Genomic DNA, 16,482 nt, shown 5'->3' with positions numbered 1-16,482 from the left:
TTTTTATAATTTATTGATAAAATTAATAATTGCAATATAGTGCTACGTTATTGATTATTGCTCTGTAGCCTCAATTTGTATAAAATATTAATCATTTTAAAGTATTCTACATAATTGAGTCAAGAGTTTTATCATTCGTACAAACTTTATCATGCTGATGACAATAATTGTTATATAATTGTTTCACTCACCATTTTTCTTTTTCGCTTCAATTTCCTTCCTTCTATGCTTATTAATTTATTTATTTCTGCTTTTTTTAATAAAATATTTATGTTAATTTTAAAATCATTCAACCAACAGCAAATTTAAAATGAATTATCATAAAATGTTTATTTTAAAATAAAAAAGAGTTTATAAAAATTATTAATTAATAAATAAATAAATAATATTTTTATCGTCTAATATTAAATAAATAACTAAAGCACAACAATCTTCTAAAGATATCCTTTAATTAAAGTTATTTTTAATCTGTTTTTAGTTTATGAATTTATTTTTAATCAAATATCTTGCGGAGAGTGAGAGAATCAATATTATTTCAAATAATAGCCAATCTTAGAAAATTCTTACTTAGCTTAGTAGACATTAAAAATTTGAATTTTGATAAGTTAAAATATTTAAATTAACATGAAAAGATTAACACATTTAGCATAATACCATTTTTCTTTTAATTATCCTTGTCCCAGAAAGCTCAGAGAAGTTGTTAAGCTTTCTCTTTTCGAAAAAGAAACTACTGATAAATGCATAGATTTATGGACCGAATATCATAATACCAGAAGTGAAAATATTTCTGATGCTATATCAAAAAAAGAATATGATATCTTAAAAAGACAGTAAAAACAAATACTTATTTTCAATAAATCAAATAGATATTCTTCATGTTTTTAAGCAATAAATACTTATTGTTTATGATTTTTAAAAATTAATTAGGTATACATAATCACCTATGTTTTTAGTTCCTATCAAGAAGAAAACAGGTCACTTTCTTCTTTTGGGTTAAGCTCAAGAAAAATCTATTGTAAAAATTTTTAAATGAATTTTGAAAATAAATTATCTGAAAATATTTTAAAAAATATTTTTTATCTGCTTTTTAACCTTAAAAAATAAATAAATATTTCTACTGTTTTTAAATACAAAATTATTTATTTTATAACAATTCCTACTTTAATTAAAAGTTATTCACTTACCTTGAAGACTATAAGTTGAAGGGAACAAAGGCTACACCCTACTTTGTCATTACTCTATTTGATGAGCTAATTCCTACCAAATGTACTGACTGAATTAGATTTTTTGATCAAATAATGATTTAAATTTATTTTTTTTAATTAAAAATAATAGAATTATCATTAGTTAGAGGAGATATTATTAATTTTATGATAACTAAACCTGAAGCTAATGTAGTATGGAATTTAACTTTAAAGTAATACTTAACACCAGATTTATATCAAGATTTCGTTTTCAAATTTAATCACAGTCCTCATGAATTCAACTATGAAGCTTATAGTTAATTCTTTTAACTGCAAATCTGAAAGAGAAACTAGAATTAGAAATATTACAGTGATTGGTTGACGAGCTAATTAATTCTATCCATGCTTATAAAAATAATATTTGCAAATTTATGGTCTATCAATCACAGAAAGACCAAAAAACTAAATTATTTATAAATGTAATTGTGTTTTATAAAGTAATCTATTAACTTAGTTAATTAAATAATTAATTAATTAAATACAAAACCAAAAAAAAAGAATCAACTTTATTTCTGTATAAGTAATAACATTCATTTTTTAATCATAACAGCTAGCTCTACTAGTTTGATTACAATCAACTCAAATTAATTTATTCTACTATCTATTCTCTTTTGAGGTCTATTACTTTAAATATTTGATATTATTACACTGACAATAAGCTTTGTTCTACTAGTTTCTATCTGCAATTCTCAAACAAAATTATAATTTATTTATTAATTGATTAGTGGTTCATTAGCTTTCGTATTAAAGCCATTAAAAAATGCAAGAAAATTATGAAGTTTAAAATATTTAAAACAATAACAATAACAATAACAATTAATAAGACAACTAAAATGTCGAAATAAATCTTTAGAATATTGCCATATAAATTGGAGCAAGAAGAAACTCTTAAAATAATAACTTTAGCAATGACGAAATATTGATTGTAAAAGAAATTTGTTTTCTGTTTTTTTGTGTAGGTGTTGAGGAAATAGCAATACTCGAGTTCGTATAAATTAGCGGGGTTAGCTAATTTATCCCATTAGGATTGTTAGGCAGCTATCCACTCTATAAATTTTTAAAATCTATCTTCTCGAAAGACTGGTAAACAAAGCAAATAAACTAACAAAAAATAAAAGAAAGAACTAAAAAATATATAATAATTTAATCAAAATTACTTCAAATAAAATATTTATAATATTATTAAATAGTGAATGCCAGTCACAATCTGTTTATATAGTAGACTCATTTCTAGAGTGTCTTTCTGTTCTTTTAATTTGCTTATACTTTAAATATTATTCTTTCTACTTCAGTTTTATATGCATTCCTATGTTTATATCCTTGTTGCTCAAGTTAGATGAAGTGAAAGTTGAAGGAAATGGTGAATAAAAAGACTTTATTCACTTTTGCAAAATAGTAATTTTTATTTTTCATAAATAAAATGAACTTAGTCCAAATATTTTTACATCTATATATAATATATTTTTAAATAAATTTTTAATTAATTACTTTAGGTAGGATTTATTATTTATGCTGCAATATGGGTTTAACTCTTGCAATTTAGTCTTAAAATGGATTTCTTTATTTAAATGTAATGGTAAGCATTACTATGGCCATTTTGGGTGATATTTGCCTTAATATCACTTTTTATCATATTTTTTTTGTATGAAACTATGAAATTTACTGCTATTAGCCACAAAACACATTCTCATAAAAAAGAATGTAATAAAAAATTTTTATTTTATATTTTTCTTAACTTTTTTTAAATAGTATTAGGATTTTTTATTATTTTTTTGGTGCTATCGCTTTTCGCTACAAGTCTACTTCTAACATCATTAAAAGCATTGAACTATCTCTAAGATCCTTCAAAACTATGTAATATTTTATGTTTCCCAGAATTATTTAAACTCCATAAAAATGTTAATATAAAAATAAAGTTATTAATTATTTGATTACTATTTAAAAATTTTATATATTAATATTAATTTTAATCAATAGAATTAATAAAATTTTAATATGTTAAAAATTTAATTATTTTAAATGTTAGATTAAGATAGCTATAGCCTAGTATTTTGCTTTGCTGCCACACCACTTATTTCTCTCTTAATTTTAACATTTAAGGGAGTAATCACAGAAACAATAAAATTCATATTATTTTATGGTGAAAATTCTTCTTTAGATAATCAAATTCATCAACAACAAGATGGGTAGCAAATATAAAGAGAAATTCCTGGCTTAGAATTATTTGAGTAAAAATTTGTTGGTGATGTAATAAAGTTGAACATAAACTAGAAAAAAAACCCAATATATTTAGTAAAATTTATAAATTTAAATTTACTTAGAATGAATTAAATTTATTTATAAAGTAAAAATAATCAGCTACTTTTTTCTCAAAGTCGATAAATATAAATAAAAACAGAAATGAAAGCAACTCAAAGTAAAAGGAATTGCTAAAAGAATTTAAATGCTCAATAAAAAAATCTGTTTCAGTTGATATTTAAAAAGAAGAGCTAAGAAAAATATCATAGGCTGCAAGACACTTACTTGGACCAACAATTCCTACATTGGAGACAGATATTGCAGAAAATAAAGCAACAATAAACCAAATTCCCTTTAAATTTCCAGTTCTATCAAATAGACTAAAAATTGAAAATAATTTAGAAAAAATTGAGTAGAATCAATTTTTAAACAATTAAGAAATATAACTTAGCAAAGATTTTCATGATATATTTAGTGAAAAAAACATAAACGGTACACATAGAAAATCCGAAAGTTGTGCTTTCAGGAAAGAAGATATCAAACGAAATATCTATGATAATTCCTAAAGTAAATTAAAAATATTTTATGTGAAAAAGAAGTTATTTTATTATAAATAAAATAAGAATAAGAAGAAGAAAGTAAAAATACAAGCATTCAAAATTGTCTGGTTTGCTTTGAAAACTAACCAGACACAGTTTTTATGAACTGTGGACATGGAGGTAAAGTTTTTAATATAAATAAATAAATAATTAAAATAATTTATTTTAATAGGAATATGCTATGAATGTGCTCTTTTAATATGGAAAAACACATAAGAATGCTACTTATGCAGATAGGTAAAATAAAATAATTATAAGCAAATAAATAAATAAATTAAATAAATTCAAACTATTAAAAATTAGAAAGTTGAGTAATTATATCAGCTAGAATACAACTCTGATAATAAAGATAATGTTATGAAAGTATTATCTAAAACTATTTAAGCTAATTAGTTATGTTGAAAGCTCTTGTTGTTAAATAATTTAATAAAATTTCAATAAAATAACGTTTAATTGTTACAGTATTTATATTTATTACATTATATTATCTCTAAAAAATATTATATACTTACTAAATATATATTTATTTAAAATATATTATAATATTTAATGCATCGTTTATTTATGTTTATGCATGTGAATTCATTGTGTACGGCTTCCTTCAGATTCAATTATGAATAAATTAAATTTAGCAGCATACAAACTTTTTATAAAAATATAAACCTCAAATTAATTGTTTAAAAAGTATAATGAAATATAGAATAATTCAGTTTTTATTAAAAAATAAAATTAATTTCTGAATTAATTTACAAATAAGAAAAAAATCATTTTTTTTACAAATTAAAAAAAATTTAGAAATAAAAAATCATACATATAATACTATTGATGACATTTAAAAAAAAATAAATTTATCGATTAAAAGTTTATTTAAAATAAAGCAAAATTCAATCTATAATATTACTCATACATTATTATCATCATCGTCTCCTAAACAATCTTATTCACTAGATTCGTTTAAGAATAAAATAGAGTGAACACCATTATTGTTATTGATAATCTTTCCTACCTATGTGAGTTTTTCTTCTGGTTTTCCAATTATAACTTTCAGAATAAACTCACCATATAATCTTTTGTCTTCTAGAATAATAGTTCCTTAAACAGTTTAATCTAACTTCTTAAGTGCTTTTATAACTAATTAAGTTCTACCTTTATCATCAGTCTACACCAGGCAGTTATCATTCTCAAAATATGTATTTCCTGGAAGCTCTATATCTATTCTTTTATATTTTTAATTATTTTTATCGAACTCAACAACAGTATAATTAATTGCATTGATGATCCTTCCAAAGACATCTAAAGTAATATCCTTAATCCTATTAATTTTTAAGTTTTCTGACAATGAAATTATAAATTCATTATTATTAGCTTCTTTTTTAACTAATGTTTTGTCAAATGTTTTAGGTTGATCAACAAATTCAATGTAATTTGGTAAATAGTCATTCAAAAACTTAGTAAATCTTTCGCTTATGCAAAAAGATTTGTTACGAGAATGCAACTAAATTTTCTATCTAATATATTCTAAAGAGAACTAATTAAAATAATCTCCTGCTTCGCTTTTGTTCTTAAAAATAAAAACAATAAATTTCAAGAGCAAATAAAAATTAAATAAATTTATTTATTTACATTTGCAAAAATAATGTGGACAACATTTTTATATCTACGATCAATATAAGCAATTTTATTGTGTTCTTTATTTGTTTTTAATTTAAGATCAGGACTGTGGATTGCAAGGGGGAATTAGTACATCAATGAATGCTCAATGTGATCTTATACATGTTTAATTTCCTTTATCTCTTTATAGTTGTGAACAACAATAATTTAGCAACTTAGTTTTCTATCAATTATGCTTGATATAAGTTTTTAATCTTCAATAGAAAGCATACCAACTACAATAATAACTATTTCACAGCTTTATAGCAGAAACTCTTATTGCAATTATTCAGTAGCTTTAATATCGAAGAAACTTTAAATTACCTGTTCTTACATCTAGCTAAGGAACTTAGCTTCATCTTCTTCATTTCTAGAATTTTTATTTTTGCTTTTATATGCATCATTCCAGTTGAACTTAGCAGGTTTCTAAACACCTTCAGAGTCTAAATAGATTTTAGTAGAGCTGTCTTTAATATCCACTTTTGCGCTTATTCCTAAAGTGCTCTCGTAGAAGGCAGAAGGGAATTTTTCATCACTTAGTTAGTTAAGTAAGAATGTTTTACCCCTGTTTTTAACACCTTAGAATCCTATTATAGAGCATTTTTATTGGGAATCTATTATTTCTTTAGTCTTATTTGGCTTCTCAAAGTATTCAATTTTGCATTACTTGTTACTTAAGTCATACATTGAGTTAATAGAAATGAGGACATCATAACTGTTCGTATTTTTAGATTATCCATAGAAGTAATCTTTATCTTATCTTGATACCTAATTCTAATTATTTAGTTACTTTTGACTTTCATTTATTTTTTAAATAATCGATTATAGCTGCTATTTGTTAATATTATCGCTCTAATCTTGCAAGAGTTTGCTAGTTTCATTCTAAAATTAAACAAAAAGACTCTATAAATTTCCATATTGATCTTCTAATTTCTAGTACTTTGCTTAAATGTCAACTTCTATATCGTTAGAATCATCTTTTTAAGTTTCTACCTTCTCTAAAACAGGTATTTAATCGTTAATTTACTATTAGTTAGGTTTTCTCTCATTTACTTCATCTCCTAAGGCTTTTTAGATTTCTTTGACATCTAAATTAGGATCGTTTATTGATTACTGGTTTACTTAATTTATCTAAGGATTACTCATTTATTTTTACTTAATAAGCTTTTTGTGATTTATTATTATTTATCAATTTGATTAATCAATTAATTATTTTTTAGTGAGAGGATATTTTGAATTTTATTGCAAATAAAGATATTCTATAAAAAAAAAATGTGTAATTTAATCAAAAAAAAATAAACACACATAAAAATATTATGAAAACACCACACATTTATTTATTAATAGATGCAATTTAATATTACTTGCCAATCAATATAAAAATTGTAAATGACTTTTTTGTAGATTATTTCATTTATTTTATTATTCTATGCTTAAAGTGTATTCTGGTTTAGTTATTTCGAACTCGCAAGTGTAGATACCTCTTTTTTCAGTAAATTTTTTGGTTATTTTTAAATTTTCTGTTGTTTTTCCTACTTTAATTTTGTGGTAGACCTACCCAAGATTTCTGTTGTTAAATATTTCTTAAATTCCTTATTAATCTTAGTACACTATTTATTTATTCGCCTAAATAACCATGACTTAATACTCATCTTCTTTTATAAGAGAAGCTTTTGTCAACTTGGTATCTCCTGGAAGTTCTATTTCAAGTATTTTCTTATAACCCTACAAATGGATGGAGTAATTAATCATGTTTCTAAATCTACCAAAAACATCTAAAAGAATGTCTTTGGTTCCTTAAATTTCATATTCTGGGAGAAGGGTTATTTCATCACAGGTTTCTTTCTCTTCGATGCTTAGAAGCACATCTGAAAGTGGAACCTTAAGATTCTTTTTCTCTTGAGAAGAGTAGCCTATATCTAGAAAATCACGTAAACACTTATTAAGGAAGTTTGAAAAATCTTAGGCAATATTCATCGATTTCTTGTTTTCATTTAGCTATATTTTTTGTTTGATGTAATCATAAGAAAACTTATTGTAAAATTCACCTGCGGGAGTATCTTTCTTTTTAATTAAAATTGAAAGTTGTGATTAATTAAGTAATACAATTGAAAAAAAAGTTAATTTCTCCTATAAATAATTAATTTTAGGTTATAGTCTAATTATTTTCTCGTATAAGAGAATTAATTTAAAATTCTGTGAAGGAAGGCTAAATTAATTTGCTAAGTAAGATCAACAATAACAAAAATAAGAATGGATAAAAAAAATTGATATATTTTTATGACTGACGTAGTAAATAAGAGTGTGTAATCAAAAATATTACACTTTTTAATTGTAAGTGAAGAAAGAACAAATATTTATTATTAATATATATGATTACTTTGGCCAATACGCAATGGAAGACTCTTTCATTTCTTTGATCTTGATAAACAAATTCATTTTCTTCACCTGCCTTGTTAAAAAGTTGAATTCCTCTACGTTCTAGAGGGAACAAATCATAAAGATTGTTTTCTATCTCATTTTTTACATGTTCGCATCTTGAGTATTCTTTTAAGTTATGAACAACTATAATATCTTTATCGAACATTTCACTAATGACAGAAATAATTTTTTGTTCTTCCAAAGAAATAATTCCTACAACAATAATAATAGTTTCTGAGTGCTCAAGCAAAAACTGCATTTAAATTTGTTCTGTGCTCTTTATATCTTAAAATTTTTCTGTCACTTTAGTTTAGAAATTCCTCTTAAACTAACTCTCTGCATAATTGCATGAGGCATCATCATTCTCCTACTTTAACTTAATATAGTCCTAAAAATCAGAATCATTACTCCAATTATATCTAGCAGGTTTATTGATTCCTTCAGAATCCAGATAAACTTTGATATTATTTCTATCTGAGTTATCAATTTTCACACTGATGCCAGAAGTTGAGTAGTGATATCCTGATGGAAAGTTTTCATTGTTTAGCTCATTTAGTAGGAAAGTTTTTCCTTTATTTTTCAATCCTAGAATCGCTACAAATGAGCAGTGCTCCATTTCTTCTAAACATTACTTAGTTATTCCTCTCTCCTAAGAATAAATGACTCTGATAGGCTCTTTTTAGATATTCACTAACGATTTTATATCAACAGTTATGTCATACTATTTATCCGAATCATTACTTTCGTCGTATTTCTTTTTTTTTTGTAATTCTTCTATCTCATTTCTCAGCTAGTTTATCTCAGTTTACTTTTGTAAAAAAATATCATGGAAGCCCTATTCTTACTAGTTTAAGGCAGTTTAAAGAGAGTCCTTATTAGCTTTTAATTCGCTTATGGTTTTTTTTGCCTTTTCTAATTCTGCTTTGGCTTAATTTAGTTACTATTTTTATGACTCTATTGTCTATACACTTGTATAAATGGAGTTAATAGCTTCAGCAAAACAATTGACAATCATTTTAGGAGATTCACTTTTTCTAAAATCTACTTTTTTATCATAATTCTGTTAAATTTAATTGACCATTTCATTTATTTTCTGAAATAAATTATGTAATTATGGTTCCTAAAAAGGACTGTTAACATCAATAGAGCTAGAGAGTTATTATTTAAAAATGTTGTTGAAATTTACCTCACTCATACTTCTTTATTGTTTTGATAGAATATTAAAGTTTTTTATTTAATTTAATTATATTTAATTTGAAAACTAGATATTTGCAATTTAAATCTTTAAGCTCGCACCATCAAATATATCTTCAAAGTAGTTGTATTTCAATATATTTATGGGAAATGATATTACTTATTAATTTTTGATAAAAGAATTTTAGTAAATAGCAAATGCAAATCATTGATAATCAATACATACATATCAATACCTTTGAATAAAAGTAAGTAAATTATATCAAGTATTTTATTTATTTATTTACTTACTTACTTACTGAAGGTGGTCACTACATTTTTCAAAGCAGAACCTTAAAAAATAATCAATTATCTTATCTTTTTTGAAGAGGTGATTTCATTCATTTAAAAAATAATTACAATTCTAAAGATAAAATAAGATACTAAAAATCTAAAATTTATTTTTAAAAATGATTCAATAAAAATGAAAAAATGTTTTTAACAATGAAATAATGAATTTTTATGTATTTATTCATTTATTCATTCAAAAATGAATGTTAGTTTATATGTTTCTTTCAAAATTAAATTACGTAAAGAAGAAATGATTGAAAAAAAAAAACAACTTACCAAAAATTTAAAATTATAATTGATTATTAACCTAAAATTTAGATTTTTATAAGATTTCTCAATAAAATAAAAAAAATAAAGCTGTTGAGATAAATTACTTAAATTAGGATTAACCTTCGACAACCATACAAATTATAAAAAGGAATAGTAATATAAAAGGTTCAATCAAATGGATAACGTTTCAGAAGCATCATTATAGGAAGATTCAATTATTGAATTAGAGCATGCTATTGGTTTTAGCGGAAAGATTCCAAGATGTGTCTATTTCCATCCTAATGGTTAAGATTTTGTATATATATCTGGCGCTTGCATAGTTATCACAGATTTAAAGGATCCTCATAAGCAAAGCTTTTTAAGAGGTCATGATAATTAAATAACATGCTTAGCAATATCAAATAATGGTAAATTAGTAGCTTCAGGATAACTAGGTGATAACTCTGATGTAATTATTTGGGATTTCTAATACAGGAAACTTAGATTTAAATTATCCGAACACGATCATGAAGTTGCTATAGTTTAATTTTCAGATGATGACAGATTACTATTTAGCTGTGGAAATCCATCAGATAAAAAGATATTTATATGGAATACGATAAATGGGTATATTTAGTTATTTCTTTTTTGAAAAATAAATAGATTTATATGTCCATAAATAAATTAGAAATTATTGCGATGCATCTATTCAATCTTTTTTTAAATATTTTCAAAATGAAAATGAGTTTAAAAGTGAATAATAATGTAAAATTGACTAATTTATTTGTTAATAAATAGGTGTATTGTAGCTAGTTGTTAAATATATCCTGAAAAGATTATTGCAATGAGATGGGGTGGATTCGCTAAAGATATAAAGCTTAGAGATACAAATAAATATTAATTTGCAACTGCAGGAAATAAATAGATATGCGTTTGGAAATTGGATGCTCAATTAGGATAGATTTAGCATGAATTTATTAACACAGGATCAGTAATTAGAGAATACAGATGTCTAGAATTCTCCAAAAATCGTGAGGATTATTTATTTGCAGGAACATCATCTGGTGATTTTCTATGCTTTTAAATGAAAAATAAAGTATTAGCAGCTGTGATTACAGTCTCCGCTTAAGGAGTTCAGAGCATACAAGCTGTAAATCCATCTCTGATTTTAGTTGGTAAGCATTATAAAATATTTCAATTCTATAAAATTGTTTTTTATTAACATATTTTGTATTTACTAAAAGGATGTGGTAATGGTATTATAAATTTATTTAAAACCGATGGAAACTAAATTGATTCTGTTGTTAAGAATTAAATTATTGGCAGTGTTAACAGTATTTCTTGCTCACCTAACTTATAAGAGTGTATGTGTGCAACAGATAGAGGTTTTATTTACAGAATTAGAAACACAGACCTTGCTAAGGTAATATAATAAATACTTAACAGAAAAGAATGATTCAATATTAAAATAATTAATCGTTATTATTAAATAGATTTTACATTGTGAAAACCATACAGATTCTGTTGTATTTTTAACTTATCCTCCAGGTATATCTGATAAATTTGCATCTTGCAGTGAAGATGGCTCTATTCGTTTATGGGATATAGGATCAGATTACGTCGTAACCACTAGATGCTTTGCTAATAATGCAGGATCTCCTTTATGTCTAACCTATAATAGCGAAATAGTGTTGAGCGGTTGGTAGGATGGCAAAATTCGTATGTTTTCAAGTGAAAATGGTAACATAATTTGGTAAATGGATAATGCCCATAAAGATGGTGTTTATAGTATTTGCCTAAGTAAAAATTTTAAATTCTTCTGTTCTGGAGGCTGTGATGGTGAAGTTAGAGTATGGGAAATGCGTTCAAGAGAAATGCTTTCTCATCTTAAAGAGCATACTTCAAAAGTAACTAAAGTCAAGCTTTTAGGAGAAAATGAAAGCTAAGTTGTGTCATCATCCAAAGATAGAGCTCGTAATTAATACATTTATTTATTTATGATTAGATTTTACTAAAAATATAAATTTTATTAATTAAAGTAAAAATTAACTTAAAAAATAAAATGTAAGTTTTAAAGATTGACTTGTATTAATTGGAATAAAAATTTAAAAAAGCTGAACTTTTAAAGTGAAGTCAAAATGTTATATTTAAAAAACAAAATTTATTTTATAAAACAGTTTTATCATGGGATTTAAAACAACAAAAAAGAATAAGTGCTCATATTTAACGTATGGGTGGTATAAATTCATTTGATATTGCTAATGATAATCAAACAGTAGTTACAACTGGTTAAGATAGAAAAATAACTTACTGGAATTTAAATTAAGCAAATCCAATCAGAATATTAGATACAAACAATAACCCTAAGGCTGCAGACGAATGTATGTCTCTCCACTTATCAAGTGATGGTAGATATTTTGTTACTGGAGGCTCAGAGCAAATAGTAAAAGTTTGGGATTTTGCAACTGGTAAATTGATAGCTTAAGGCCGTGGACATTCAGGCTGCATTAACACTGTTACCTTCTCACCTGATTGCAAGTAAGTAATTTCAGGAGGAAGAGATGGAAATATATTAGTGTGGAATATATTTGACTGACCAAAATTATATTTTGTATTACTTTTATTTTTTATAGAAGTTTTGTAATTTATAAAATTATATAAATGCATCGAAATCAGCTGAGATTTAAATATTTTTGGGTTATTTTCAACACAAATAATCAATAATTGCATCTTAAAATATTATTTTAATTTTAAAATGTTGTTATGAGTTCATTTTTTTAATTAAATTTATCAAAATTCCTATAAATATTAGTTGGATGGAACATTAACAACTATTTGTAATTTTTTAGTAAATATATGAAATTTAAATTTAAAGTATACTTAGACACAATATTATTTTATAAACTAATTTAAAGCTATCTATGTTATATAATAATAAGTAATTGTTTTTGCTATTAAAATTTTAATTATTAGCAAGATTTTATTTTTTAAATTAAGATTTTTGCAATAATTATTTATTGAACATCAGACAGACATTATTATTGTTTTCATTTTATTTTTAAACTATCACCTTAAATCCTGCATGCGAGTGTACCAAATTTTAATTAGTAATCGGTATAAATATTTTTAGATAAAAAATAAAAATTTTAGTATTAATTTTTTAGTGACTATCATTTCCTTTATTGATCTAACTATATAAGCATTCATTCAAATTTGAATAATAAACCAATTAGAGTTTAGCTCTTTTTTAACTACAATATATGCTTAGTAGAAGGTAGATTGATAGATATTCATCTATTTTATTTTATCAAGGTGAACAAAGAAATTATATTTAAAATTTGATTTCATATGTAAATTTAAATCTTATTTTAATTTTTGTTATACTTTTTTATTAAAATAATTTGAAAAATTAACTTCATTTTGATAGAAACTTTAACTTTCTGATAAAACCTGAAAAGATTTTTCGTGTTTGGCTATTTTATTCTTCTATAAAAATAAAAAATTTACAAAGAAAGGATATTTTTAAAAATAAGTATACATCAGAACTAGTCATCAGAATATTTATAAACGATAACATAAGTGAAAAAAGATAAATTGAAAATCATTAAATTTTTTATAAAAACTGCAGAAAAAAATTGTATTAAGATAATTAAGGAGATCAATTAAATTTATTTAGCAAATCTAAGAATAAAATGAGCGATTACGGAGATTATGATGATAATTATTACGATCAAGAAGATTATGGTGACCATGATGAACACGATTATCATTACGAAGAAGAAGAAAAGAAGGCTAGTGATTAAAAGCTTAGTAAATTAGTTAGTTAGTTTTTTCATTTTTTCTAATTAATTTATACATTAGCTAGATAACAATTATAAATTATTAATAATGAAAAAAAATAAAAAATCCTTTTTATTTGAAAATAAATAGCTTTTGGTTAATCACATTAGCTTAGGTTGGTCAAAGATTATTTATTTTGCAACGAAATAAAAGAAAATATCAAAACTATCTAAGATACTTTAGGTATATCGTCAGGAAAGGCTTTATGGTTATTTTAAAAGGTAAACTATGATCTGAATTTGGCATAAAATCCTACATAGAAATTAATTGATGAAGTTTACTCTTCAGCCAAATAAGCAAAGAAAACTGTAGATTCTATTATTATTGTTTATAATCTGTATTAACTCATTAATTTATTATTTTTAAAGTCTGAGTGCATCCTATGCTGTGATGATAGAAACCTTTATAGCTTAGAATGCAATCATGAATTCTGTTCAAACTGCTGGTCATAATATTTAGAAGCAGGAATTAAATAAGGATGTGAATTTGCTTTAATAAAGAAATGCCCAATGGATAAATGCAAGGTAAATGATTTAAATTAGCTAATTTTGCAAATAAATAACCTAGGTAAAGCATAATTACAAATTAAGATAATTAGCAAAACAACTATTAATAGATTTAACTATTCAATGAAATAACTATAGATATATTAAAATAATTAAATTCTTTAGAAAGATAATTAATCAAATAGTTAGAAATTTTTAGATGTGTAAATAAAATAAGTATTGCAAAAATATTTTATTAAAAGAAGCATTTTAATTGTTTAAAAAAAGATTCTTATTTATTTAAAAATATTAATTATTATTTTTTAAATTAAGCAAATAGTAGATTTAGATGTTTTTAAGAAATTCCTGAAAGACTCTTCATATAAGCTATTTGAAACTTTCTTATGTTAAGATTTTATGGCTAGAAATAAAAAAGTAACAACATTGTTTTATTATTTTTTATAGGATTAAGCTGATTTTTTTAAAAAGGCTACCTGTTGTCCTGGCAAAAAGTGCTAAAATATAATTATTTTAAATTCTTACAAAGGCTCACTTTAATCTTTTGATGAAGCTTTCTTTAATGTTTCCTGTGATTGTACCTATTCATTTTGTTCACTGGTATATATAGTTCATATTAGATTATTTTTTGTAAAATTTTTCTTTAAAATTAGTGTCGTGACGAAGCTCATAGACCTTTAAATTGTTAAAAAATGAAAGAATGGTCAAGCTTAGTAGGAGGAAAAACTTCTGAAACAATTGATTAATTGTGGATTAAATTAAACACAAAGAAATGCCCTAAATGTAAAGTTGACATAGAGAAGAATTAAGGTTGTATGCATATGACGTGTAGAAAATGTACTTATGAATTTTGTTGGCTTTGTATGGGAGACTGGAAAAATCACGTTGATTGCAATAAATATTCTGAAATTCATAAAAAAGAATAAGACTAAATAAAACAATAATCTGAAGAAGAGCTGAAGAGATTTACATTTTTCTCTGAAAGATTTATCAATCATAAAAAATCAATAGAATTTGCAATAAGGAAGAAGTTTGAAATAGAAAAAATTTATAACGATATTAATACTAAGTTAGATACAGTAATTAATTTTGATTTCTTAACAGAAGCATTATTGACTATTATAGGTAAAGTTTATTTATTTATTTATTTGTATATATTTACATATCTTAAATTTAATTTTGATTTATTATAATGAAAATAGAATGCAGAAGAGCTGTTGCATTCAGTTATCCTTTGGCTTATTATATTTCTATAAGCAAAAGAAATTTAGTTGAATTCCTTTAGAAAGATTTAGAAAATAACTTAGAGAGATTAGATCATAAAACGGATTAAAAAATATATGAATTCCTAAATGAAAAGCAAAGAATGATGGAAAATGAGTTTTATGACTTTTAGAGAGATGTTAAAAAGCTCACTTTAACACTTAATAAATATTTTGGAAATATGATTGACTCATTTGAAAAAGGTAATTAATTAAATTCAATAATTTTTAAATAATTGTAAATAATTTTAATCTATTAAACAGAAATGCCTGAGTTAAGTAAGGTCTCCTCATATAAAGAAATACCTACGTGGACATGTGATTATTGTGGAGTTCCCAACTAGATTGATCATATTTTTTGTGAAAGTTGTTTTATTGAGCGTAAATGAAAAATAGTTAGTTACACTCTAATTTTACATAAATATTTTAATATTAATTCCTATAAAAATATTTTTAGTTTTTTCTGTAATAACAATTTATGTCTTAAAACCTTAATTTTTGTATATTTATTTTACTTAATCAGATTATTTCAGTAAAAATTATAACTGTTTTTTAGTTATTACTAAATCGATAAGTTTTTTTTAATTATTACTAAATTTATATATTTGTCAATTATTACAAAAAAAATAAAGTAGTTTAGTTATTTTTAAATTTTAAGTATTTTATTTTTACTTGCCAATTTATAAAGTAAATGATAAAAATATTTTATGCTAATTTTAAATTTAAATAATGAAAATATAGTTTTGGAATGCTATCAAGTGTAAAATTAATTATCAAAAATTTATCTTAATTAAAAAGTGGCTAGCTAGTTCTGAAATGTGGAAGACACATTTAGGTGATTAATAAAATTAAATGATGAAAGATCTTTTAATTAGTTGAGATAGATGTTATTTTTAACTATTTTTGTAATTTATTTTATTAGAAAAATTAATAATATTCTAATTAATTTTAA

The 16,482-nt window shown here is 23.6% G+C and overlaps 6 protein-coding genes across 6 annotated transcripts; 4 read left to right on the top strand and 2 right to left on the bottom strand. All coding sequences in view use genetic code 6, as the record gives it.

Annotated features, from left to right (window-relative positions):
• Positions 1-624: 624 nt before the first annotated feature.
• On the top strand, positions 625-1,526 carry TTHERM_00836680 (ATP11 protein; the record flags this gene model as incomplete). The annotated part of the gene is made up of 4 exons (XM_001025241.1): positions 625-830; positions 928-1,015; positions 1,173-1,266; positions 1,336-1,526. The coding sequence occupies 4 exons, from the start codon at positions 625-627 to the stop codon at positions 1,524-1,526; spliced, it is 579 nt and encodes a 192-aa protein (XP_001025241.1).
• Positions 1,527-2,004: 478 nt separating this feature from the next.
• On the top strand, positions 2,005-4,483 carry TTHERM_00836670 (zinc finger, C3HC4 type (RING finger) protein; the record flags this gene model as incomplete). Its single annotated transcript, XM_001025240.2, has 9 exons — positions 2,005-2,327; positions 2,435-2,639; positions 2,738-2,945; positions 2,994-3,098; positions 3,271-3,536; positions 3,590-4,049; positions 4,106-4,201; positions 4,254-4,318; positions 4,385-4,483. 9 exons carry the CDS (start codon positions 2,005-2,007, stop codon positions 4,481-4,483), a joined length of 1,827 nt encoding a protein of 608 aa, XP_001025240.2.
• Positions 4,484-4,982: 499 nt separating this feature from the next.
• On the bottom strand, positions 4,983-6,877 carry TTHERM_00836660 (hypothetical protein; the record flags this gene model as incomplete). Its single annotated transcript, XM_001025239.3, has 2 exons — positions 4,983-5,642; positions 5,705-6,877. The coding sequence occupies 2 exons, from the start codon at positions 6,875-6,877 to the stop codon at positions 4,983-4,985; spliced, it is 1,833 nt and encodes a 610-aa protein (XP_001025239.1).
• Positions 6,878-6,995: 118 nt separating this feature from the next.
• Positions 6,996-9,393, bottom strand: TTHERM_00836650 (hypothetical protein). Its single transcript, XM_001025238.2, has 2 exons — positions 8,112-9,393; positions 6,996-7,795 (listed from the first exon to the last, which is right to left on the bottom strand). Exons 1-2 carry the CDS (start codon positions 9,345-9,347, stop codon positions 7,142-7,144), a joined length of 1,890 nt encoding a protein of 629 aa, XP_001025238.1. The 5' UTR covers positions 9,348-9,393; the 3' UTR covers positions 6,996-7,141.
• A 728-nt stretch (positions 9,394-10,121) lies between these two features.
• On the top strand, positions 10,122-12,521 carry TTHERM_00836640 (WD repeat protein; the record flags this gene model as incomplete). Its single annotated transcript, XM_001025237.3, has 5 exons — positions 10,122-10,552; positions 10,724-11,100; positions 11,170-11,348; positions 11,419-11,899; positions 12,103-12,521. 5 exons carry the CDS (start codon positions 10,122-10,124, stop codon positions 12,519-12,521), a joined length of 1,887 nt encoding a protein of 628 aa, XP_001025237.2.
• Positions 12,522-13,617: 1,096 nt separating this feature from the next.
• Positions 13,618-15,919, top strand: TTHERM_00836630 (IBR domain protein; the record flags this gene model as incomplete). The annotated part of the gene is made up of 8 exons (XM_001025236.3): positions 13,618-13,735; positions 13,856-14,073; positions 14,134-14,289; positions 14,584-14,685; positions 14,740-14,868; positions 14,922-15,393; positions 15,471-15,734; positions 15,795-15,919. The coding sequence occupies 8 exons, from the start codon at positions 13,618-13,620 to the stop codon at positions 15,917-15,919; spliced, it is 1,584 nt and encodes a 527-aa protein (XP_001025236.2).
• Between the last annotated feature and the right edge of the window lie 563 nt (positions 15,920-16,482).

This window comes from Tetrahymena thermophila (genome assembly GCF_000189635.1).
Source record: "Tetrahymena thermophila SB210 genomic scaffold scf_8254359, whole genome shotgun sequence".
Lineage (NCBI taxonomy): Eukaryota > Ciliophora > Oligohymenophorea > Hymenostomatida > Tetrahymenidae > Tetrahymena > Tetrahymena thermophila.
This window is presented reverse-complemented; position numbering and strand designations above follow the sequence as displayed.